The sequence below is a fragment of the Vipera ursinii genome, assembly GCF_947247035.1.
Source record: "Vipera ursinii genome assembly, chromosome: 1".
NCBI lineage: Eukaryota > Metazoa > Chordata > Lepidosauria > Squamata > Viperidae > Vipera > Vipera ursinii.
This window is the reverse complement of record NC_139512.1, coordinates 20,997,928-21,025,129: the sequence shown is the minus strand read 5'-3', so window position 1 is coordinate 21,025,129 and position 27,202 is coordinate 20,997,928. Positions and strand designations below refer to the sequence as shown.

At 43.9% G+C, this 27,202-nt stretch overlaps 1 protein-coding gene across 1 annotated transcript in view; it reads left to right on the top strand.

Annotated features, from left to right (window-relative positions):
* Nucleotides 1-585: 585 nt before the first annotated feature.
* MDGA2 (MAM domain containing glycosylphosphatidylinositol anchor 2) overlaps nt 586-27,202 on the top strand; it is a gene marked incomplete at both ends in the record, with an annotated part of 636,181 nt that continues 609,564 nt past the window's right edge. The window contains one exon of the mRNA XM_083348686.1: nt 586-658. Within this exon, the coding sequence (XP_083204812.1) occupies nt 586-658 (73 nt within the window). The remainder of the gene's footprint in view (nt 659-27,202) is intronic.

Sequence of the window (27,202 nt, the reverse complement as noted above, 5' to 3'; positions counted from 1 at the left end):
GTGACCGCGGCGCGCAAGCCCCGCAGCTGCCGCCCCCCTCTCCGGGCACGCTTCCCTTCCCTTGCTTTCCTTGCCCAGCCCTGTCAGCCAAACCGACCAATCAGTCCGCCAGCCAAGGCAAGTTGCCCGGGCCCCGGCAGCCGCCGCGCCATCACCAGCAGCAAAAGGCGCTCCGGGAGGATCTGAGCAGATATTCCTCCCGCAGACCTGTGTGAGTCTGCGTGTGTGTGTGTGTGTGTGTGTGTGCGTGTCTGTGTGTGAGCGCGTGCTGGGGGTGGGGGTGCTCCCACTATGGCTTCGGAGCTCCCCGCTGCCGCCGAGGCGCTCGCCCAGCAAAGCGCGCCACGCAAGGACGCCGCTGCAGCCTCTGTTTTCTAACCGGACTCGGCTTACTGCTGCTGGGGGTGGGGGGAGGGGGTGGCTCTTCTGTCTCTTCCGAAGGCGCCGATCGGGCCGTGGCCGAGCCGGCGAGCGAGCGTGGTTTCAGATTCTTCCCTGGATCCCCCCTCTTTCCCTCCTTCCCTCCCTCCCTTTCCCAGTCCCTCCGGGTCCCCTTCGCCTGGATATGTGGCTGCTTCCCCCAAGATGGATTTAGCCTACGGGGTCGTGTGGCTGCTCACCGTGCTGCTGGAGGGCATCTCCGGACAAGGCGTCTACGGTGAGTGCAGCCGCGGCTTTTTCCTTTTTTTGTGTCTATTTCCCTCCCGCTGTTCCCTGCCCCCCCCCCCGAAAAAAATCGTGATGCCCTTGCAAGCACGCAGCTCCCTCCTCGGCTGACCTTTACCCCCCTCCCTCAAAGCTTCCTTCTTGGGCTAAGCTCCCAATTGACCCCCACTTTCCCTCCGTCCCCGCCAGCGCGCAACAGTACAGTACCCAAGGGGAGCAGCTTCCTCCCCCCTTCTCTGATTCAGAAGCCGGTTTGCTAACTTGGGGGTGGGGGTGGGGGTTCGCGATTCCCGCAGGAGCGCGCTTGTAACCGGCTTAGCTGCCGCTGCTGCCACCGCCTTTTCCCTCCCCGGCATCTCCCTTCCCCGACTCTCCCGGCTCCTCCGCCGAAGAAGTGCGAGCGAAGGCTTCGGGAGAGTTTAGGTTGCTCTGCGCCGCTGTTGCCAGGAGCGATGCTGTCCGAAGAAGCCGAGCCAGTCGACGGCGCCAAGTCCGGAGGTGGCAAAGCGAGAGCAAGATAGAAATAGTTTGTGTGTGTACACGCGCGCGCGCGCGTGTGGGCGCGTGCGGGCGCTCGGACCGGATTAATGAATGAATGGGCAGAAAGAGAAAGAGGGAGAGGGGAGAGAGAGAGGGAGAGAGCGAGGGAAGGAGGAAGAGGATGCGATGTGTGGTGGTGGGAAAGAGGAACAAGCGCAAAGGGTACCGTTTCGGTCGGCTTGGGTATCCTGCAGGAGATTTCCTCCCTCTGGCTCTAAGGATTCTTGGATGAGCTTGCTGGAGTGCAGCTTTTCCCTAGGCTTGGGAAGGGGCTGTTTCCCCCCCCATCAGTGGCTTATCTGCTCTCTCTCCCCGCTTGTCATCCCTTATGCTTGCTCTATGAGTAGGTTGCCTGGTTCCTCTGCCCACTGCCTCTTCCCCAATCAAGTGTGTGAGCCACAGGCTAAACATGAGTAACTCTTTCCCCTTGGGGCACGTTTGGATGCCAGCAAGTTAATTTGGGCCAAGAGAGATTGGGGCCTGGTTGTAATAACACTAAATTGATGCTTGAGAACATGCCAGGGACCAGCTTTGCCCATCCACAGAAGGCAAAGATGCTTCTCTTGTTAGCAGGTGGAGACAGAGCTCCTTAGCATCCAGCCATTTAAACCCTCCACCTACATCTGTGAGATTAGCTCTGGAGCTTGAGTGGCGGGTGGGGGGTGGGGGATTACAATTAAACTTTGCAGATCTATTTCTGGCATGGCATTCAGTATGGTGTGCATGCTTGGCATGGAGGGGGGGAGAGAGGAAGCACTGAGCATCTCTGTGTGTGTGTGTTTCTATATATTTGAAGTGGGCTAAAAATAACCCTCGCTTACATTTCCGAACTGTGTTATGGAGGTGGGAATAAACTTGGGTTGGCAGCCAGGGGGAGATGGTGTTTAACCCTCTGGAAGCAGTTGAGTGGGCATCAGTCTTAGCTGGGAAGCTGGCAGAGCAGTTTTATGAACAGCAGTTGGCCCTGTTGACTAATGGGTGCCCAATTTGAAGGTTGGCACCTGTTTGTGCCATGCAAATCCCAGGCTGACATTAGCAGAGTGAGTTGGGGGAAGGACTGTTCATTCATTTCCTCCCAAGGCAGGCAGCCAGCCAGCCTTGACTTCTGTGCCAGGCTTTTGCTGCAGCAATTGTGAATCTGTGGTGTGTGTAGAAATGGCTTCCCTTTTGCGAAGAGACCAGATATTAGCCTAAATGTCCCTCTACTTACCCAAGTCCTCCTCCTCTCTCTCTCCACCTGAAAGGAGCTGCTCCCCAGCCTTGCTTTCCCTTCTAAAATTCATCTCATTTCCCTGGCAACAGCCTTCTGATGCAGAGAATGCTGGCTGTAGCTCAGATGGAAAGGCAAAGCCATCCCTGCTCTTCTTCCCTTAAGTTACTGACACACAAAGAGAAGAAATGGATTTTATGCATGTCTGAGGAGCAAAGGTTTTGACAGGATGCTGGATTCTGCAGCGGAAAGCAGGCACTGTTCCTTCCTCCGTTGCTTTAGCAGAAGCAGGAGAGAAAAGCCAGGCATGATTTCTTGCTTTTAGGTTTTTCCAGTGATATATAAAAAAAAGACTTTAGTGGGATGGCCAGTATGGAAACTCACTTGATGTTTGCTAACATGCTTGATGGTATCCTCAGGTCTCAATGCTTGTGCTAATGTGTGACTGGATGATCATTAAAGATGCCTGTGGAGAATGTGGTGTGGAAGTTCTGAAGTAGTTTCACAAGGTTTGGAGGATGGGCATGTGGGAGTGGACAAGTGCAGAATGAATTTGTCTAAACTGGGTTATCTAAAGGACCCAGGCTCCCTACTTGGTTACACTGAATCCATAAACAATCTACCATCTGTTGATTGTCTTGGTTGACTTTATAGCTCCTAGAAATCTATAATGGGACCTGTATTTTGGCATCATGATTGACTTAGTACCGGTATTTATATTTGATTACAACCCCTCCCTCAGACACACATAAACATTTTCAAATTATTCGGCTCTGTGTATACAAGGTTCTCTATGGAATGCAAGGTGCTCATTCAGCTCAATTGGTTTTGACAAAGAGAGCACAGCATCGGTAGGCAAACGGCAAACGGATCTATGGGTCTAACTTGGTTAATGAAGGATGGGTTTGGTTTGCTATTTGTTCAGTGCTAAATAAGGAGTATGAAAGAGTAATCACATTACTTTTAATTACTTTTGCATGTGTATACCTGGTCAGAATAATGCTGAACACTGAAGGGGTCATCCTGTTGAGTCTGGAGATAGATAGATATTAAAATAAGGAAGGAAGAGATACACATATATTGAATTTCATTTAGGTTCTACACTTCTGTGGAATTTTTGTACCCACATCCATGCTATCCTTTTTTAAACTCCCTTTTTACAACCCTATAATATCTCAATTTGGGGTAGAGTCTGGACAACTGGATGGAGTTGAGTGTTTACTGGCAGGATGGCCTTTCTGACACCATAAAGAGTTCACAGCAGGTATTTTTTTTTCTATGTGCCATTTCGCTCTGGCTGTTTGTATTTAGCATTAGCATTAGACCCTCCCATTCTATGTAGCATATTGGGCAGCAAGGGATCTCCAGCATTTTCGGTTTGGGGCGAATACTTCAGTGTCTTCTCATATGATGTTTAGAGTCTTTAAGTCTTCCATGGACATTCTTCACCATGTATCTTGATGCCATCCTCTTGCTCATTCAACATTGTGTGTGTGTGTGTGTGTGTGTGTCCATCTAATTGCCATCTTGGGGGGGGTACTGTTTGTATAGGTACAGTGAATTGAAATTTGGACAATTGTAAAGTTTTTTCTTAATAGATGTTTGGCTACTGTGATGTAGGTAATGACCATCTGGGTAATGATGATTGTATTTGATTCTGGGATTCCAGTTTATACAGTAGTTCACTTCCTGCCTGAAGCATTTCTGTTGCAGGAGGAAAATTGAGCTGAGCATCTTCAGTGTTGCAAGAATGTCTAGATGAGCAATGAGAAAGTATTGGAGGATGCTTAGATCTAATTTTCCAGCCTTGGGCTCCTTCTGGGAAAAAAGAAGGGACATTATGCAAACATTTAATGGACACCCATAAACAGCAAATACAACACGGCCTTGATATTGTATTAAATGTTTGCATAATGTCCCTTTTCCCTTTTCCCCATTTCCCTAAGTGGGTAAAAACTTTAGGGGACAGTCTTTTACTGGGTCACATTTCTTGTGGGAAGGGAGGTTTGCAGTTTTGCTATATGTATCTGTTTAAAGAAACATTCAAGTCAAGCAGAGAAGACCTGGCCATGAATAGAGCAGGCCTTTCAAGCAGCTTTAATTAGCTGCTGCCATCATCAAAAGTAAATAGCATGTGCATAAAACGCCTGACATTTGGATAATATTTTTTTTCATGAGAAATGAAAGCAAAATACTTGTTTTGTATCTTTTACTCCCTCCAAAGGCTTAGTGTGCTTTATAGCTAGCAGCCACCGGCTTTCAAAGGCTGGCTAGTTAATATGTGGAAGCATCTTCTATTTTGCAGAATCTGCTAAAGAAGTCATGTTGAGTTCTGGATTAAACAAACAGCTAAAGAAAAAAGTAGCTGGTGGTTGTACATTCTTTGGGAAATGCATGTTAATATTACTCCTGCCTTGAAGAATGCCATGCATGTACTTCATGTACATGAGTCTGTGTTTGCATAATGCAAAGTTAATAGGCTATGTCTAAACATCATGCTACATTTTTGGCTTGCTAACCCCTCCCCCAATATTGCCCTAACAAATGAAGCCTATGGTATTTCATGAAGTAACTTAGTTCATATAATATGCAAAAAATAATGGCTTGGGATCCTACCAGAGAAACCATGGGAATGCATGTCATTTTGTGTACAATTTCTTCACTTGTCTCACAATTAATGTGTTTGGTAATTAGCTAAGCCTCTAAAGAATGTAGTGGTGGGGCTTTGTACAACTCCATCTTGTGCACCGCTTTCAACTGTTTCGGAACCAGGAGACCCTGCTTATCTTCACCCCTCTTTGAATCACTCTCAGATTCATGCGGTTTGCTCTACCTGGGGCTGCCCTTGAGGACCATTTGGAAGCTAGAGCTAAACCATAATGCAATAGTTTAAAGAAGTGTCTCCCAATTAACACGCCTATTGTGAGAGAGTTGCATTGGTTGCCAGTTAGTTTCTGAATGAAGTTCAAGATGTTGGTTGTTATCTTCAAAGCCCTATATGGCTCAGGACCATTTTCTTCTAGAAGTTTGTTTCTATTCAATAAATTCTTAACTAATTCTTAACTCTTAGTTAAATGGACATCCTTCTCAGGAACCACAAAGAGACATCTTTTCTGTTGTTTCCCCCTTTCCTTTGGAATAGGGTTCTATCTGAGATCAAGTTAGCATCGATCCTGTGGGCATTCAAGGAGGCCACCAAGATCTGGTTGCTCTGGAAAGTGTTTGATAGTCTCTACATCTGCTTCCTGCAATAGACAATTGTTATCATGACAATTTTTCCTTAATGGACAGGAAGATTGACTATCATTGGCTTTGTTATGTTTCCTTGGTTATTCTTTCTATTTTACTTTCACATTACTTGCAAACTTCTTAGAGACTTTTTATTTTACATTGAGTGGCATATAAATTATAGTGATAAAATATATAAAGCAAAAGTGGACAAATTTTGGCTTGCCTGCATGTCTGGACTTATGTTTGGAGACCCACCACTTCTAAGATAGTGCCATTACTTTTTGGTGGTTGAATGTTAAAAATAACCAGATGTGCGGTTTCCCTTTTTCTTTTTCAAAAGAAAAAAGAAAAAGCACTCCTGAGATAAAGTCTTTGAAAAGAACCACAACAGCCTCAAACAAAAAACACCTAACATTCCAAACAATATTCTTAAAAGCCTGAAAGTGTTGACTCAGTACTATGTCTTCTGCTGCCCTTGGATATAACTCTTCAAACTGGTATGCTTCTGATCTAGAGGTAAACATTTCAAAGTTCTTGCTTGGAGGAGAATCCTGTGCATTTCAGAGGGAAGCAAGATTAGAATCAGCTAATTTTCTCAATTTCTAATTGACCAGTGAAGACTTCTTTTTCTCTAGAAGCAACATTCCCTGACAACATTTCTGTCAGGTAGCTTTGAAAGTGTTACATCCTTGATCTGAATTGTCAGATAGCTTTTAATCGCAGCAGAATGCTGGCAGATGGGTTTTTATTTAAAAATAACATTTACTGAAAATAATCTAGGATCTTGACACAAGTATGAATATTATGATTAATATTTTGCCAGGGCTAAGAAGACTCAATCAGGGATTTTACTCTGCAAATAGGTAGAAGGAAGGTAATTAATTTCTGAATCTGAGATGCTCCAGTTCAGCAGGTTAGAGAGTGGATGGTAATTCTATGTAGAATCAATCGCTTTGATTCTGGAATGAATTATGGATTCACCCAGTGCAGTTGTCCTCTTTTACCTTTTCCATTCAGTTTTTGGTACAATTGGCAGTGTTGTAGTTTAAAACAACTGGAAGGGTCTAACTTGAATGAATCCAATTTGGCCTAATTACATACCATCTCTTCTGTATTGGAACTCTCTAGCTACAGTAAACCTTTGTATTAACAAAACACATTTCCTGTATATAGCTAGCATGCTGTGCACAAACAAATAGGCCATATTCTATGGCATCATGTGATGGCCTGGCTCCTAGAGCAAGCTATGCTAATGAGTGGATTCCTCACAATGCATGAATCATAAACTATGCCCAGCATCCCATTTTAGCCTAGTGTAACAATGTGTATGGATCTAGCTTGAGAGTTCTCAGATGATCTTCTGTGCAAAGTCTGGACCAGCTCACAACTGCTTAATGTCAGCAAAATAGAATGATCGTGTGCTTTTGGCTTATGATGAAGGAGAAGAACAAGCTTAGTTGGAAGGTGGGGTTAAGTGTGCCATCAGTTTGGAGTCATTGCATTGCCAATGAGAGACCCAAGTCCAGCCCCGCTCCATGAATTAGATTAATGTCAGGTGAAAATAACTAGAAGCATTCATTGGGTTCAAAGTGCAAAAGAGTTTATTATTGCAACTCTATACAACAATGTAGTTAATTAATGTTCATACCTAAATTAATGCTAGATAGGGAACAATGGAATTTACAGGGGGCTGGTCTTGGATCTATTGTGGTAACATAGTGACCTCAAACTGATGACACATTTAATTCTGCCTTCCAGCTTAGGCTGCTCTTCTATATCACTGAAACATTTGGTTCTGGATTATCCTGGATGAATGTTGCCTTGTTGACCCCACAATGTTACACAGTAAGAAAAATGCATAGAGCTGCTAACTTTTCTAGAGCCAAGCACAAAAACCCTGATAATAATTTATTTAATTAGTAATATAAATTAAATTAAATTAAATTAAGTGTATAGGCAGCATAACTCCCAGATGACTGTGGAGTTTTTACAACTAAAATCCAACTTTAATACAGCAAACTAGAACATCAAAGTACAAAAGAACAAAAAACAAAACAAAACCAAGCCAATGAAGGGGCTCCATAATCATCCTATCCCCTGAAAGCCTGGGAGAATGATCAGGTTGAACAACATAGGAGTGGGAGCCACATGGAGATGATTCCAGAGGGCAAGAATTGCAATAGAGTAGGCAAATTTCCTGGGTCCTTAAAGTAGATATCCACACACCTTTTGTTTTGTTTAGTTTTAACTCAAAGTAGTGATGCTGGAGTATTTGAAGAAGGTCTTCAAATTTCTGCCCCATCTAGATTTTCTCCAACTTCAACCCAGAGACCAGGATCCTGCATTCTGGAGAGAAGAGCATTTGACAAGGGCTATTTGGAGCTGGAAAGATTTGAAGCAAAGGTTTAAGCTGTCCTTTTCTAAGAAAGGCAAGGTTTCCACATACACAGTGGTGTGATTTGTTTGTTTTGGGCCTGGGGTAGGAACCCAGCCACTATGGTTTGTAAAGCAAGCTTTTATTACTTAACATGATCTGTGGAGTAGATCATTATGGCTTTTTCAGCAAATCATGTAACATGAGTAGATTAAGTTACAGAGTGCATAATCAAGACTGCATTGGCCCACTGGAAATCATGCCAGGGGCTGCAATAAAAAATATATGAGAGTATTGGGACAAAGAAGCAGCCGAGGCAAGACAAAAATAAATTTTAATTTAATGTAAGTAGAACTATAGTTAAAATTACAATGTAACTGATGGCCACCCTTTAATAATGATTGTCCCCTTCTATCTTAAAGGAAGACAGCACACTAAAAAGCAGACACATCACCCTGCCAACAAAAGTGTGTATAGTCAAGGCTATGGTCTTTCCAGTTGCAATATGTGGCTGTGAAAGTTGGACCATAAGAAAGGCTGAGCACCAAAGAATTGAAGCCTTTGAACTATGGTGCTGGAGAAGACTCCTGCGAGTCCCTTGGACTGCAAGACGATCAAACCGGTCAGTCCTAGAGGAGATCAACCCTGACTGCTCTTTAGAAGGCCAGATCCTTCTAAAGTTGAAACTCAAGTACTTTGGCCACCTAATGAGAAGGAAGGACTCACTGGAGAAGAGCTTAATGCTGGGAAAGGTTGAGGGCAACAGAAGAAGGGGATGACAGAGAATGAGGTGGCTGGATGGAGTCACTGAAGCAGTAGGCGTGAGCCTAAATGGACTCCAGAAGATGGTGGAGGACAGGAAGGCCTGGAGGAACGTTGTCCATGGGTCGCGATGTGTCGGACACGACTTCGCCACTAACAAAAACACCTTAAAGGAATGATATGGCAACATTTGGAAGAGTTTTAGGAGTTACAATGTAGAGTTTTGAGAAGAACACTGTAGCCCACAGCTACCATCTATATGTAGCTGAGATTCAAGTTTATCTGTTGCAAGATCTGAGATTAGGAGTGGACACAATTGACAGTCTGCTTCTTTGCTTTATTTTATACCTGGACATTCCCTTTGGACCAGCAAATTGTCCTGCAAATATTGCTGTCAAACAAAGAACATAGAATCATAGGACTGGAAGGGACCTCAGAGGTCTTCTAGTCCAATCAAAGCAGAAGCCTTATACCATTTTTCTACCCATTACTTCATGTCCTGCCCTCTGGTTCCATAGTTTCTGCTTGTCCTGTACAATTGGAGCTGGCATGCTTCAGGTCCCCTTGTTAAAGAGTATTCATCTTGCAGGACCCAGTATGGGTGTCTTCTATCATGGTGCCTGCCATCTGGAACAACAAATCCTCAGATATTTCATTTGCTAGTAACCTGTATGCTGTTAATATGGTTCTAGTCCTTGGAATATGGTGCTTAGCAGGCTCCTTTAGGATATGTTTGATAGGGAAGTGGGTTTTTATTGACCCTCTGAGTGTTGATAGTACTTTTGCCATATTGTGATGTTTCTTTGTTTTTTTTAATTTGTAAATCACCCAAAGTCATTGAGGTGTTGAGTGGCCATAGAAATGTGTTTTATAAATAAATATAAATAAAAAAGAAAGATTCAAGACCATTGCAAAGATTTAGGGCTATTCTTGTGTAGTTTGGAGTATTTAACTGATTTTTTTTTCTTTTAAAAACTTTTGTTTTTGGACTTTTTATAATATTACACATGCCAATAAGTATATTGTATTGCATTCTAGAATCCTTATGTAAGGATGGGAGAGTTGATAGGTAAAAGATCTCTTGGGTTTTTACAACTCCTTAATGATATTTATATTATGGGTTGAATCAATTTACCTTTGACCTACCCAGGGATTCTGGGGATTGTAGTTCTGAGTAGGTAACTAGACAGCCTGCAGAATAATCCCAACAGCATTGCCCAAGCTGACTTTTTAAAATTAATTTTGTGGTGGAGAAAAGAATGAGATTATGAGAGATAGAAAACCAATATGAAATTTGAAGTATTCAAATTTTGTCTCATCATGATGTGAAAGTTATAAGATCCTTTCCTGAGCTCAACATCAGTTACAATACAACTCCACTCTCATTTTCTTTATCTGCTGGAAATGGTGACTGCTCTGTGTGGTGCTGTGTATTTCTGGCACTTGTGGGAAGCTGAAAGCATTTAAAAGCTTTTAGAAAGCTGAACAAAGGGTCTATTTGTTTAGCATACTCACTTTATTTTCTTGAGGGAGGGAAGAGAATCCACTTTTAAAATTACCCCTTTATCAAGCCTAACATGAATGGTTTTTAAATCTGCATATATGAATTAAATGGAGAAAAAACACAAGCCTAATGATGCTTAATAATGAAATGCTTGCTTTCCCATATTTTCCATCTTTTAATTCAAGTAGGGTTTTGCAGAGAAATCTTTTAACTGAAAAAAGGCAGATAGAAGAGGGCACAGCATGGCTCTAAAGGAGTCATTGTTGGTGTAGGAGGGATAGCAAAATTGGGATCATTAATGTAACTTTGCCTGAATAGGGTGGATACATTTAAAGTTCTCTGTTCAAGAGGCAGTTCTCAAAAACTGCTGGAGTCCCCCAAAGGCCCTAAAGATGTAGGGTCAATCGATCCAAGCTTGATTAGCATTTGTGGGAGGCTGTTGCCTTTCTCCAATCCAGCTGTTGTGTCAAAGATTCAAAGGCCACCATGGCTTGGACAACAAAGAATGAAGGCAAGGTGGCAAATTGCTGTACGTTTATATTGAAACTCAATCAAGGATTGACTCCTGTTTCTCATGGCCTATTCGCATGATGATTATTTTGGCCCAGTTGTTACATCAAGAAGAATTAATACTGTTTACATGAACAATTTGTTTTTTTAGGTCTCTGTGAAAGCATATCATCCTACAGGTGCATGGGATTAAACTTTGACTAGCCTCTATTAGCACGGCTTGTTGCAAAGGATGGTGGAGTTGTTGCCCACACTAACTGTTAAGTATCATGATGCCTGTCCCGATCTTATTCAGAAAATAAACATCAATTGGCTTCAACTGAAGCCAAATTCATATTGAATGGACTCTCAGTGTTTCTACTTAATGTCAGTGAGTGCCAAAGGCTTTACAGTACAAATCCAATGTCAGTATATTTACTTTGACTGCTTTGGCCTTTTGGGATAGGTGACAATACAACTTCTTGTATACTACAAGTCAGCAGCAGAAAGGAAAAACAACAAAGGGATAGTGATGTTTCCATTTTGTGTGCCAAGACAGAGATTTCCCAGAGTGAAGAGTCTGAAGGTAATTGAATGCTGAAGTTGGATGTGTCCTTGTGTTAGATGGGCAGTTCTTACAGAAATGGATTTTGCTTCTTTCCATACAACAACGTGGGCTTATACTATCCCACTAGATTCAGATCATGGTGGCTGACGTGGCTAAAATATAAATTTACAAATAAGATTGCAGAAGTAAGCAAGGCCCATCATAATGGCAATGAGCAATAAGAAGTTCAGCTATTAACATCACAGCATCTTCTACTCTGCTGACTGCCCTGTCAGGAGAAACTGCACTTAACAGCTTTTAATAGATCAGCCAAGGGGGATGTTTGCAGCACCCCATTGTTCCATGCACCACACAGGGATAGCAATATGTGGACAAGGTTATGCTTTGCTCCACCCAGATGAACTTTTCTGCTTACAGGTAGAGCTCAGAACATGGTTTCTCCGCTGAAAAGCTGCCCCAGAGTTGGTGTAAAGGGACTCTGTGATCTGCGGTTTCCAGCAGGGAGATTTTTATTTTGTTTATGGAGATCTGCAGCAGCTTTATTTCTCTTCATGATGACGTTGGCATGTAAAGACTGCTTAATCTGTTTCTTCAAATAACCCTTTTTGCAGGGCTTTCAGCGTGCATTGACTCAAAAGCTTATGAGCCCCACACCCTAAGCTATAGCACCTATCTGCACTCACAAATCAACCAATGTTGAAATTGACCAAATGACTAATATGTGCATGTGTTAATCTATTAAGGCCTTAACTGACCTGCTTAGGTGCTTCCGTAACTAAGAACCAACATAGTATCTGGAGAGTAGATGTCTCTTCAGTGGTAGCTTCCTGTGCTAGACATGTTCGGTTGGAGGCTAGCTAACCAATCTCTCAGAGAAGTTTTAATTTGGTTTCTCCCACCCCTCCCTGTGGTTCCTGATTTGTCTCTGTTCATATATCCCCGTTGAAATTTTGATGAAGGTTTTGAATCCTGAATATAAAATTGTCTTCCTTTTCAGGCTCATGTCTGAAAAACATGCCGAGCTATTAACATGCTAATATGTGTTTAATGTGTTGCGCTTAGTTCCCAAACAAGCATATTCATAGAATAATTTACTTTTTCAGAGTGCTCTCCTCTCTCTTATTTATTTATTTATTTTATTAAATTTATATACCGCCCTTTCCCGAAGGACTCAGGGCGGTTTACAGGGCATTTAAAACAACCAATACAAAAGTTAAAAACAAATTAAAAAGATTAAATCATCCCTAGAATTAAAAACCCCAGTTAAAAATTCTCAGCCTGGGCCGGAGAGCTCAAAGAGCCAGGTTTTCAGGTCCTGGCGAAATGTGCGGAGGTCGGGGGCAGTCCTAAGCTCCACGGGCAGCTGATTCCAGAGGGCAGGCGCACCCACAGAGAAGGCCCTTCCCCTGGGTGTTATCCGCTGACAGTCTTTTATTGGCGGCACCCTGAGAAGACCCTCCCTGTGGGAGCGCACTGGACGAAGGGAGCTTGATGCCGTCAGCAGGTGTTCCCTCAGATATCCCGGACCCAAGCCATTCAGGGCTTTATAGGTCATCACCAGCATCTCCTCCCCTCCCCTCCCCTCCTTCCCTCCCCTCCCCTCCCCTCCTCCCCTCCCCTCCCCTCTCCTCTCCTCTCCCCAACACTGTTTAAAAAATTGAAATGGATTAGGCTTTCTGTATCTTTTCAAAAGATATTGTTGAGATACAATAAAATGAAGGATTTCACCCAGAATGTAAAGAGGTATGTTTTGTGGTACAAAAGAGCTTGAGTTGCTGGCTAGAACTGGACTGGATCTGGAAAGTAATTATAAGCCTGCAGTTGATATTCCCATTTCTTCTTAAAAAAATAAAAATTTCCACTTTCTATCTTAGAAGAATTCTCCAAAGCATCTTCAAGGGAAGTCCTATAGATGTTGAGAACTCTCTCCTTCAATTTGCAGAGCTCATAGCTGATGCTAGCAGGATTTTAATTGTCTAAGGAAGAGAGCAGAGGGGAAATAGATGATTTAGAAAAGCCAGTCTTTTTACTTAATCACACTTAATGTTAGCAGCATAACAGCCCTCAGAAAACCCTGTCACAGGTTAGCTGTTTTCAAACACATTGTCCATCATTAGGCACAAGGAAAGCTATTTTTTATGCCATGCTCCTTTCCTCTAATTTCTCTCCGTTGACAATTTCATATTGCTTTCAGTCTTCAGCTGCTCATTCAATGTGTTTGCATTCTCTTATGATGTTAGATGAGATTGCACATATTCACTTTATGGTCTTCTTCAAATAGGCATTCACACCAATACTTTTCCTCAATATTCGATGAATCACAGTTGAATGCATGAATGTGGTTCAATGCAAGCTTGACTGGGAAGTAATAAGAATGTGAATGCCCAAATGTGAACCTCACCCCTTGATGTTTTTTTCAAGCCTATTCATGGGATCATGTATGTCAGAAGGATGAATTCAAACCACTAATTTATAACTCAGTTGGAGCAAGAGAGTCTACTGGATCATATTCTTTCTTGGGTCTGCCTTTTGGATACCCAAGTAGGATCAGGTCTTCTCATGTTGGCACCTAAGGTTTGGAACTGTTGGCTTAAAGATTGAAACATTTATCCTCCCACTGTACTTTTAAGTCCTGAGTCAAAATATTTAATCACACTTTACAGTGTGCTGTGTTTAAAGATCCTTGTACAAATTTAATTTTAAAAATCAACCAACAAACAAACCTCAGCAGTATATTCTGCTTTATATTCTGCTCTGCTGTTTCTTATTGTTGCCTTATTGTGTCTTATTGATTTGGATTTTTGTTTTTCTGGATGTGCCATTAACATGTTTGATTTTTCTTCCCCTTGTGTATGATTGCTCATGCATAAGGATTTTTTAAAGGATGGATGGTTTAAAAGAGCTGAATCAGTCAAAAGCAGCCTGGTCATTGGAGAGACCCAAATAAACTGAATCTTACCACATATCTCTTTTGTGGGACATGATGACTGAAGGACATTCTATCTTGACCAAACCTTATTTAATATTTTATTGTAGCAGTACTTTACTCCTTATAATGCATTTAACGGGAGGGTTGGCTGTCCAATCACAAAGACTGTCTTTTAAAGGAGAGAGAGAGAGAGAGAGAGAGAGAGAGAGAGAGAGAGAGAGAGAGAGAGAGAGAGAGAGAGAGAGAGAGAGAGAAGGAAGTTGCTAATCCTTAATAGTTTTAAAGTTAGCATTCTTTTCTGATGGTATATGATAACATGAAACGGGTTTATATTATGTCATGACTTATTTTCATCTCCTTTTTTCCTTTGTGTGTGCACTTTTAAGTTATTCTTGACTCCTGGGCTGTACAAATTCCTGAAGGTTTTTGGTTTTTTTAAAATAACGTTTTTGGAAGTGGTTTGCCACTGTCTTCTTCCTAAGCCTGAGAGAGAAGCTGAGTGGCCCAAAGTCACCCAACTGGCTTTCCTGTGTCAGGAATGTCTTACATTTCCACATTACATTAATTCTGTTTCTCCCCACCTCACTATTTCTTAAAAATAATTGTTGTGAGTAGTATTTTGGAGGTAAGAGTTGACCATTTCATTTTCCCATTGAAAGTTATTTTGGAAGCTATTAGGTGCCTTTAAAAGAGCCAGACTCTAAGAATCCTATTTGACTTCTAAGTTCTTGTTAATTGATTCTGTGAAAAATATGGTTTTTGTGTAGCTTGGTATGCTGGATGACTTTCACCCATTTATATGTTTGTGTGTGTGTGTGTGTGTGTGTGTGTGTGTGTGTATGTGTGGAGAGAGAGGGAGGGAGGATTGGATCCACACATTACTGAACATTAAGCCTGTTTCATTGAATAAACTATGCATAGTACCTTAAGCCATAAACCTTGGGACTTGCCCAGTGGTTAGGGTGTCTGAATTTATATATATACATGGAATACCAAACCAAGAGTAATTTGTTTGATGGATCCCATGGTGGGAAATACTGAAGCAAGCTGTGGATGAGGATAGAATCTAAAGTAGGTGAGAACACACAATCTCTGACACCCCCACCCCTTTCCTACAATCTTTCTAATATTTTCTTTCTCTTCCACTGCAATCTTGAAAGGACAAAATAATTCTTACCAAGCATCAGAACAGTTTTGAAAGTGGGTCAATGTCTATATGACTTCTTTGAAAAAATACTAACCTCTCAAGGTTTTGTGCATATTGTAGTACTTGTATTATGAAGTTGTAACTCTGAAGCGCATTTATTAGTTTATATATGCTTTGAATGTCATGGAGATTTGGTACATGCAGTTCCTCTTTCCTTATCCCTTTTAAGCATCTTTATAACAAATGGCAGAGGCTTATGACCGCATGCTATTCTTTATAATTTTGATATTAGAACAAGATCTTGCAGTACAGTTAGTCCTCGAGTTACAACTACAATTGAGCCCAAAATTTCTGTTGCTAAGTGAAATATTTGTTGAGTTTTCCCCTTTTTATGACTTTTCTTACCACAGTTGTTAAGTGAATCACTGCAGTTGTTATGTTAGCAACAAGGTTGTTAAGTGAATCTGGCTTCCCCATTGACTCTGCTCTTCAGAAGGTTGCAAAAGCTGGTCACATGATCCTGGGACACTGCAACGGTCATAAATATGAACCAGTTGCCAAGTGTCTGAATTTTGATCATGTGACCATGGGGATGCTGCAATGGTCGTAAATGTGAAAAACAGTCATAAGTCATTTTTTCCAGTGTCGTCGTAACTTTGAATGGTCACTAAATGAACTGTTGTAAGAGGAGGATTGCCTGTATTGGGAAAGAGTTCCTCCATGTAATCTAAAGCTTTGAACCCTGAGGATCAGTAATATCCATAGGCCACAAAGCATCTGTCACAGATCTTAAAGGTGACCTTTCCGTGAACTTAAAATAAAGATAGTTTTAAAGAAGTGAGAGGCCAATACTTTTAAAATAATAATGACACCATCCAAAAAACCAACATTTGCCTGGCTCAGGTCTTTGTGAATGACTTGATAGGTGAGTAAAAAGGCCAAATCTGGTCTAAACACCAGATGACTGTATGACCAACCATAATAATAATTAGAATAACCTGTGACCTCACCAGATTCCTCAATTATTTCAACAAAGGCAATGCATCTGATGTACTGTCATCACTTAAAATTGTGTTCTTAAAAATTTAGGGAGATATTCAGCGATGTATCTGCTTTGAAAATAGTCCATGTTGAACTGTACAACATAGTCAAACTACAGCAGCTGACCACAGGGAATGTTTTATGACATTTTGTATTATGTCATAGTGCTTTATTTATTTATTCATAAAATTTAGAGGCCCCGCATCTTAACCTGAAGGCAACTCTTTATAATAATGTTTATGTCATAAAACAGTTTACAAAATTTGCCAAATTTCAGTTCTATAGGAATTGTAGCTCTCAGATTTTGGATGTATTTTGTAAGTTGAGGTACCATGTTTGAAAAGGTTTTATCCTATGAAATACCAGTTTGCCGAGGTAAAGATTACACACATGAGAATTTTAGTAATATTTGGATAATAACTTGGTGGTGGTAGTCTCATTGGCTATTGGTTATTGGCACACCAAAAATTTTGGATGGTACTTAAAAATCTGCCCATTACCTACAATTTTAGTTGGAAAGGTCATACTGTTTGGATCTGCACATATACAATGCAAATACATTACAACATCCTAGGTTCTTGGGAAGAAATCAGTGTGAATGAAGATGAACAGCAGCTAGACAACTCACAGCTGTGGTTTCATATTCTGTGTAGTAGACATAGTAGTAGTAGTAGTAGTAATAGTAAAATGGTTGACATCTCACAAAATATTCTACTCTTAAAATTTTCTTGGTCTGGTTTGAGGATGCCATGATCTCAAAAGATTTTTGACTTATTACCAGAAATCTTATAAGATCTTTTTTTAAAAAAAAATTTTTATTATTATTTTATAATCACAAATCCTTAATATTTTATCAGCAACATGTTGTCTGGGTTCCAATGTTTAGCTTACTAGTACATATTAAACTCCTTTCTCTCTACCTCGTTTTTCTAGCCATTGATAAAATGTATCCCATGTTCTAAAGTATTATGAATCTTCTTTCTCTTTCATCTTCAGTATAAGACTGTCCATTTCTGCACAGTCCAAAATTTTCTTAATTACCTCTTCCTCCGCTGGTAATTCTTCATCTTTCCAATGTTGAGCAAATACAATTCTCGCTGCAGTTAGTACATGCAATATTAAATATACACATTCTTTCTCATAATTTCCTACAAATATACCCAACAAAAATAATTCTGGCTTAAAATCTATGGTTTTTTTTTTATCATTTTCTCTAGCCATATATATATTCTTGACCAAAATTTTTTGGCTTTAGGGCATGTCCACCAAAGATGATAGTATGTGCCTGGTTTTTATCTACATTTCCAACAATTGTTAGACATATTTTTGAACACTTTTGTTAACCTCATAGGTGTTAAGTGCCATCTGTAAAACATTTTATATAGGTTTTCTTTGTAAGCCCCCACATTTGTTATTTTGGAGTTTCTTTCCCAAAGGCTTTGCCAGTTTTTTAACTCTAAGGTAAAGGTAAAGGTTCCCCCGCACATGTGTGCTAGTTGTTTCCGACTCTAGGGGCCGGTGCTCATCTCCGTTTCAAAGCCGAAGAGCCAGCGCTTGTCCGAGGACGTCTCCGTGGTCATGTGGCCGGCATGACTAGACGCCAAAGGCGCACGGAACGCTGTTACCTTCCCACCGCAGTGGTCCCTATTCTATGTTATGGCTAAAGAAAATTTCCCATATTATCCTTGTTTCTTTAACTTATTCCTATTCCATCTTTAAACTTAACACATCCTTATGCAGTTTCTTAATCAATTTTTCATCTGATGTCAATAGTATCTGGTCAAATTCTGTCTGTTCTTTATAAAATCCAGATGTTTTAGCATCTTTTCATATCTCATTTGAATTTGCAGGTGTGACCACCATGATAGATCAATGCCTTGTTCTTCCAGTTCTTGTTTAGATTTTAGTTTCCCTTCAATATTCAAAATGTCTTTATAACTAACAATTTTCTTACAGTTAATTAGGCTTGGGTGAACAAACACTTCCATTGTCCCCCCAAAAAACAAAAAGAAAAAGAAAAACACAGTCCAGTTGCCTTTCAAAAAGCACTTTTGAGATACCTACTTTGGTTTCCATGTTGAAAAGCTCAACAGGACTTCAGGAAAAGTCCTTAAGAGAAGCAGTCTTTGGTGGTAGAATAGAATAGAATAGAATAGAATAGAATAGAATAGAATAGAATAGAATAGAATAGAATAGAATAGAATAGAATAGAATAGAATAGAATAGAATAGAATCTGGAAGGGACCTTGGAGGTCTTCTAGTCCAGCCCCCTGCTTGAGCAGAATAACCTATACCATTTCAGACAAGTGACTGTCTAGTCTCTTCTTAAAAACCTCCAGTGATGCAGTGTCCATGATTTCTGGAGGCAAGCTGTTCCACTGGTTAATTGTCCTCACTGTTAGGAAGTTTCTCCTTAATTCCAAGTTGCTTCCAACAATTGTTTCTTGTCTTGCCCTCTGGTGCTTTGGAGAATAGTTTGCCAAACCCAAGTCCTACAGCCATTCTTCATGTGTTTTAGTCTCCAGGCCTTTGATTATTTTAGTTGCATTTCTCTGAACTTTTTCCAAGGTCTCAATATCTTTTTTGTAGTATGGTGACCAAAATTGGTTGCAGTATTCCAGGTGTGGTCTCACTAGGGTTTTATAAAGCGGTACTAATACTTCGTGTGATCTTGTATTCTAGTATTGATGTTCATGATGGATGGATATCATGGCCAGCTGAAACTCCTAATGCTTTGAGGAATGAGAAAAGGAGAGTGGAGGAGTTGCTATGTACAGAGAGTTGAAATAAGAAAATAAAAAGGTATCTGAGAGAATTAATTCATTTTCCTTGTAAGAAAAGTAAATAAATACAAAGAAAGCAGGCAATTCTTCTCCCCCCCTTTTTTCCCCTTAGAGACTGTTGATTGCTACCTCTTTGGGCTGTGTTTTTTTTTTTTGAGGGGGGGAGATCTGTCAGAGTCAGAAGAAAAAGTTGAATGTGGTTATTGTATCATATTTTAACCCTGTACAATTCTGGATATTGTGCAATAGGAACCAAAGCAGCTTCAGGAGAGAACAGGGACCTCATTATGCCAGGCTGCAGTGCTGTGCATTTCTAAGTAGCTCCTGCATTCTCCTAGTGCAGGCAATGACTCTGGCAAAATTTGAGGGAAACAACTGATCCTTCATTACTTTTTAACTCTTGCCTTGCAAGCTGTGGGAGAGAATTATCCTTGAAGTGTGCACCAGGGCTCAAAGAATGATTTACAGAGAAGCCAGATGGTCATGTGGCTAAAGAAGACATTCCATCTCAGAGTTAATCAGCTGATTTTTCTCATGGGAAGAGAGTGTGTGTGGTGCTTCTTCACCTTGGTGCGCTGAGCTGAGCCCCAGGCCTAGCCAAAGGTGGCTCTTGAATTTGCTTCTCTCTCTTGTCTCTGTCTTGGGAGATGCTGTAGGTCTGGTAGCTACTGCAATTGGGAAACCGTGATAGGCATCAAGCCCCTAGTTACAGATACAATCTGAAAAAGGCATGAAAGACCATGTTGTAGTTTGACAGCTAAATGTTCTCTTGGGGAATTTTGGCAATGGCGAGAAGGAATAAAAGAAATAAATTTCCTCTCCCAGTAAGGTTTGAGTTAGAATTCTAGGGTGTATATTTGGACCAGCTGAAGCTTCTCAGTTGTCTTCAAATGGAGTACCACATTTATTGTCCTCCATTAGTTCAGTATGAAACATATTCCTCTTCTCCCCCTTTTAACTGCACCTGAGCATTTTCTTGCAGCCCTGATTGCTAGGCAGACTGCTTCTTTTCATCAGGCTGAGCTGAAAAAAGCATGACATCCAAAAATTGTCAGTACTTGACAGCAAGTGTTAATGACAAGGTCACAATAGCTAAATGAAATGGAGTTTTGTGTGGTCTTCTCTCTTTAGACAGCTGGATGGAATTATCCCCCCTCTTCTTTGTCAGCTTTAGGAGAGATGATGGCTTCAAAGGTCAATTGAGATGGTGGTGGAGGAGACATCCTTCTGATGGCTAGGGTTGTAATTACTATTTTTGATGTAGAGTCTCCCATGACGAAAATGATAATGAAAAGGGAGCAGAGTTGTGGCATCCATACACATAGGTAAGGCTAGGATTATCTCAGGGATGGGAGGGGATGCATTTATTTCCTGGATTTTAGAGAGGAATATTGGGACTTTTAAAATGGAATCTGCATTAATATGCTCGAAACAGTGACATACTTCAAGGGCAATCCAGTTGATTTTATGGTTTGATGGAAAAGTACAAATAGGAATTTTGAAGTGATTCAAGACATCACATTGAATCAGATGCCTCCTAATGGATGAGGAAAGATTTGGGATGCATTTGGGAGCTCTGAAATATTTTTGCATGTACGCAAATGCAATTTTTTCCAAAACAGTAAGTCTGATTGGCAGTTTCTCCTCAGCATATTAATTTTGGAAGCAATATTTGTGCCAAGCATTTCACTGCAAAATTTGGAGACATAAACCTGGTGCAAAATAAGTATGTCTCATTAATACCTTATCTTGCAGTTTTGATCAGTTCATGTAAAAACATGGACTAAAATGAAAGTCTCACCTATTCCAGTCTGTTAGTGCTACATTTTTAGTTTATCTACTTTGTTGGGTGAAAATAGCTTTGGTACAGCTCTTAATATACCCATTAAATTAATTGTGGATGTTATGTACTGGGCTCTTAAAGAATACCACGTGGGTTGCTGGAGCAGCTAACGGCTCTCCAGCAACCCAGACTACAAGTCTCCTGTGCTGCAGTTGGCTATCTCCAGGTGGCAATGGTTGATTCAAACCTATTGGCTGCCACCTAGGGGGCTAGACAATATATTGCGGCTAGTTGCAGCCTTTTCCCCAGTACAGTTTCTGCACGAAATAAAGTATGAGTTACCTTGTACTCAGCTTTGTGTCTTCATTCCTGTGCCAAAGAACCCGCTATTTAACAATGGTGACGATGATGGGATCCTGCTTTACTGATTAAGAGTTGAAGTCTACGAGGGAAAGGCAGCGCATGCTGGAAGGAAAAGGCATTCCCCCCCACCTCTCTCAAGGTTGGCTAGCAAGCTACACTATTGACCTCGTGCTCAGTGGACTCATTCCCTGAGCCTGGAAGCAGGATCTGGAAGAACGCAGGAACCAGAAAAAGGAATGCTGAAGGACAGAAAACTGCGAGACTTCAATGTGAAACACCCAGAGGAATGGCCTTCATATTTATTGCAAGTAGAAAACTACCTCAGGGCCAGACAGATCGCAGAAGGACTGAAGGCCACAACACTACTCTGCATGTGTGGCCCAGCAACCTTTGATTTGGCCGAGAACCTTTTTGTGCCAACACCAATCGAAGCAGTCTCCTACGCAGACCTCAAAAAGAAGCTAACCGGACATTTTCAGCCCAAGATGTCTGAAATGGCTTGGCAGTTCAAGTTTGACCAAAGAGTGCAGCAACCAGGTGAATCAGCTTCAGAGTTCATAGCGGGCCTGAGGCAGGCCGCACGCCTTTGCAAATTTTCAAATTTAGAAGAGCGACTACGAGACCGGCTCGTCTGCAGCCTATGGGACAGAATGCTTCAGCAGAGACTCTTTGCTAGGCCAAATTTCATGTTTTCTGAAGCACAAGATGAGGTGATGGCCAACGAAGCTGCCAGGGGAGCCGTTCAAACAGTGCAGCCCACCAAATCAACAAAGTTTGAAGAAACGGTCCACCGTGAGGAAGCCAAATGCACCGAAGAATTCTCTGAGGAGGAAGAACCTGAAATCAACCGACTCCAAAAGCAGCCCAACACGCAACTCCGAAACAGCCAGAGTGAGAGGATTTGCGCATGCCCACGATGGCGGAGGTGCTGGGCTGAGCTCCGTGGAGCGTTTCCAGTTTTGGCGTCCTTACCGGTCCTTTGGGGTTCCTCCGAGCCCGCGGAGATGTTTTTCCTCTTTGTCGTGGCTCGGAGAGTTGATTGAACCGAGAGAGAAGGAGAGTCGGCATGCAGTTGGAGTTGCAGCCCTCCATTTTTCAACTAAGCTTCGGTGTCTTTATCTCGGAGGCCCTGGTGGAGCTGGGAGGAGCCGCGGCTTGGAGGGCTCCGAATGGTGGATCCTCGGGGCCGATAGAGCCGCGGCCTAGAGTGGCCTCCGATTTTCCTGTTTGCTTAGTAATGGTGGTTGACTCGGCCTCAGAATAGAACGGTGGAGTGATCGACTGCGAGCGGAATGGGGAGCGTTTTGCTGGCTCGTGGCCCCTGTGCAGTCTGTGGAGGTCTGTTTGAAGTCACCCTTGTTTGCTCTCGACCGAGGAGGCCTGCGGCTGGCGTGGAACTGCCTGACTTCTGGTGCTGTGTGTGGCTGGCTGGGCGACGGGCTTTTTGCCTCCGGCTTTCAGCCCCCTGCATCGGGGTCCATCGATCTTCTATCCTGCGTCTCCTGCTCTCCCCGCTTTGCGTTTCCCGCCTTGAGAGGAACTCTGCTCTCCAACTTAACTATGGTTATCCTCAGGTTAATCCTGATAACTGCTGCTCTTCTTTTTCTCTCTCTATGGTCCCCACTGAAGCAAGAAGGTCTTGGACGAGCCTCTGTGAGAGGGCGGCTCGTATATGTTATCATCGATACCAACCAATTACCATCTGCTGCCTCCCTAGAGGTGAGAGATCTAGGGAGGTATGCCCTTTTGAGTTGGCAATTGTCCATCCCATCGTAGATCTGGGCCCTTCGTGAGAGGGAGGTGCCTGTTCTATCCTGGAGTCATCTGACTGGTACCCAGCTCAGTGGCAGGGAGCTGGTGAATTGGACACTTTTGACTTTCAGCTTCCCAACTTTTGACTGATGGACTGCCTGACTGGACTCCCCCGGACTAATGGTTTTATCTTACTCCAGCACAGCCTTATTGGCGCTCAGGGGTGCCCCCCTCTCCTGGGTGCAACCCGCCTGCTTTTCCATCGTGCCTCCTGATGACGGACCCAATTATTGGGACCCCGAGAGATGGCTGGGCAGGGACAAGAGCCTCTCTTCCAAATTTAATAAGAGGCCCCTGGTGTGTTTTTTAGCTAAATGTTTTGAGGGGTTAGGGAGGGGGGTGGGCTCATCGGCTCGGTTGGAAACTAGGGGGGTTCCACCAACCGTTTCTCAGACCAGGTCAGGGACTGATCGCGCCGTGGTAGGGGCCGGGCTGGGGGTTTACGGGGCCCCGGAGCAGGGTGTGGGATTATCTATTCCCACGGCGGTTGGGAATGGCCGCAGGTGTAGGAACAGAGGGCCACATCAATACCCGGGGGTGCGTCCCCGCTGTCTTCAAGCGGTGATGCGCTCCGACCCTCTGATTACAGCACGTGGTACCGGGAGCGAGGATGAGCAGCCACCTGAGCTCAGGCTCGTGTATTTTAATGCCAGGTCTGTAATGAATAAAGCACCTCTCATTCACGATCTGATTGAGGAGGAGCATGCGGACCTGGCTTGCATTACGGAGACCTGGTTGGGCCCAGAGGGCGGGGTCCCCCTGGTTGATCTTAGCCCATCAGGTTTCCGGGTGCTGCACCAGCCTAGGGCTCAAGGTAGGGGCGGTGGAGTGGCAGTTGTTGTGAGGGAGACCTTATGTCCGCGGGAGGCCACCATAGTCCAGATAGCCGGGTGTGAGTCCCTCCTCCTGAGATGTGGTCCCAGAGCTGAGTTGGGCTTGCTGTTGGTGTATATTTCACCTAGACACGTGGCAGCAGCCCTGCCTGAGCTTCTCGATATCCTCTCAGGGTTGGTGGTTGAGTTCCCCAAACTTATAGTTTTGGGTGACTTCAACCTACCATCCCTGGGGGGATCATCTGAGTTAGCTCGAGAGTTCATGGCTTCCATGACGGCCATGGACCTGAAGCAGGTTATTCTGGGCCCAACTCACGGAGGGGGTCACACGCTCGATCTGGTTTTTCTATCTGGACGGTGGTTAGATGATCTTGGGGGGGTTCCCCAATTAATTTACCCCTGTCATGGACCGATCATCATCTCCTGCGGATGGTCTTCCGTTTTGCCACTCCCTGTCGTGGGGTTGCTGAGCCAACAAGATGGTTCCGCCCTAGGCGCCTTATGGACCCTGAGCGGTTCCAAACGGCGCTTGGGCCCCCACCTGCCTCCTTTGCTCACAGCTCGGTCGATGCCCTGGTGGAAGCCTGGGAAAGGGCAGCCACAGAGGCACTCGACCAAGTTGTACCCATGCGGCCCTTGACCCGACGCAGATCCCAATGGGCCCCATGGTTCTCCATGGAGCTCCGCGAGATGAAGCGTCGGAGACGGGGCCTAGAGAGCTGTTGGAGGTCCAGCCGATCCGAATCCGACTGGTTAGGACTAAGGTCGTTTACGAGAACTTATCTCGCAGCATTGAGGGTGGCTAGGTCTAACCACTTTGCCACCCTCATTGCGTCCACAGAGAATCGCCCGGCCGCCCTGTTTAGGGTGACTCGCTCTCTCCTTAATCAGGAGGTGAGGGAGGAACCCTTGCAGGGTCGAGCCGAGGAGTTTAGTCGATTTCTGTCGGACAAAATCGCTCGGATCCGGACCGGTTTGGACTCCGACTGGGCAGAGTCTGTCGAAGAGGATACGGGCGGTCTTGTCGATTTAATCTGGGAAGAGTTCGATCCTGTGACCCCTGAAGAAGTGGACAAGATCATGGGGAAGCTGAGCTCCACCACGTGTTTGTTGGACCCGTGCCCCTCCTGGCTGACTTATGCAGCCCGGGATGGGACACGAGGCTGGCTCCAGGCAGTGATTACTGCTTCTTTGAGTCAGGGTAGTTTTCCCGCCGCCTTGAAGGAGGCGGTGGTGAGACCACTCCTCAAGAAGCCGGCCTTGGACCCAGCAATTTTAAACAACTATCGTCCGGTCTCCAACCTTCGGTTTTTGGCGAAGGTTGTTGAGAGCGTGGTGGCGCATCAGCTCCCTTTGTTCTTGGAGGAAGCTGACTACCTAGACCCGTACCAATCGGGTTTCAGGCCCGGGTACAGCACGGAGACGGCATTGGTCACGCTGGTGAATGATCTCTGGCGGGCTCGGGACAGGGGTTGTTCCTCTGTCCTAGTCCTTTTAGACCTCTCAGCGGCTTTTGATACCATCGACCATGGTATCCTGCTGCGACGTCTCAGGGGGTTAGGAGTGGGAGGCACGGTTCTCCAGTGGTTCTCCTCTTACCTCCTGGGACGTTCGCAGTCGGTGTTGGCAGGGGGGCAGAGATCGACCCTGAGACCTCTCATTTGTGGAGTTCCTCAGGGATCGGTTCTCTCGCCTCTCCTGTTCAACATCTATATGAAGCCGCTGGGTGAGATCATTCGTGGTTTTGGAGTTGGGTATCACCAATATGCTGATGATACCCAACTTTTTATTTCCACCCCAAACCACCCCAGCGATGCCCTCGACGTGATGTCCCGTTGCCTGGAGGCGGTCCGGGTCTGGATGGGGAGGAACAGGCTTCGACTCAACCCTGACAAGACTGAGTGGCTGTTCGTGCCGGCATCCCGGGAAATTCCGATTATCCCATCATTGGCCATGGGGGGTGAGTTATTACCCCCCGTAGATAGGGCTCGCAACTTGGGGGTCCTTCTAGATTCACAGCTCTCTTTGGAAGAGCATATTGGAGCTGTGACTAGGGGGGCCTTTGCCCAGGTTCGCCTGGTGCGCCAGTTGCGGCCCTATCTAGACCGGGATGCCTTGCGCACAGTCACTCATGCGCTCGTGACCTCTCGTCTAGACTACTGTAATGCTCTCTACATGGGGCTGCCCTTGAGGTCCACCCGGAGACTCCAGCTGGTGCAGAATGCAGCCGCGCGAGTTGTCTTGGGAGTTTCCCGATACTCCCATGTTACACCTCTGCTCCGCAAGCTGCATTGGCTACCGGTTGCTCTCCGGGTGAGGTTCAAGGTGTTAGTTATGATGTACAAAGCCCTTCATGGCATGGGTCCGGATTACCTACGGCAACACCTGCGACCGGCGTCAACGTCCCTCCGTCCAGTGCGCTCCCACAGAGAGGGCCTCCTCAGGGTGCCGCCGATCAAAGAATGCCGATTGGCGACCCCCAGGGGGAGAGCGTTCTCTGTGGGCGCGCCAGACCTTTGGAACAGCTTACCGGTTGAGCTCCGGACGGCCCCCGACCTTCGCTCCTTCCGGCGCGATCTTAAAACATTCTTTTTCGAACAAGCTGGCCTGGTCTGACGGGGTGGGGTTGGGTTTTTTAAAATTAGTTTTTAACTTAATATGTATTGATTTTATGGGCATGATGTTTAATTGGTTTTTAATGGTTTCTTAATTTTTGTATCTGATTTTTATTGTGTATTGCCCTGTTCACCGCCCTGAGTCCTTTGGGAGAAGGGCGGTATAGAAATCAAATTATTAAATTAAATTAAATTAAATTAAATTACAAGGCAGTTCTCTTACTGAGCTGTAAGGGGTGCAGCAGCAACCAACTGCAGATTTCGATCAGCCACGTGCAGAGCTTGCGGAAGGACAGGCCACATTGCAGTGGTTTGCAGAGCCCACCAGAGAGACCGGCCACCCAAACACCAGTCGGAAGAACCGACTAGGAGAGGTACTGGGGCCCAGGGTCCAGTTAGTGTGGGTTTTTTTCAGAAGCCGTAGAAGAGTATGCTGCACCAGGGCTCGACGCCCCCTCAAACCCAAACTTAAGCTCATGATAGAGCTACAAGGAGTTCCATGTAAGATGGAATTGGATTCTGGCTCTGCAGTTTCAATTATTTCTCAAGACA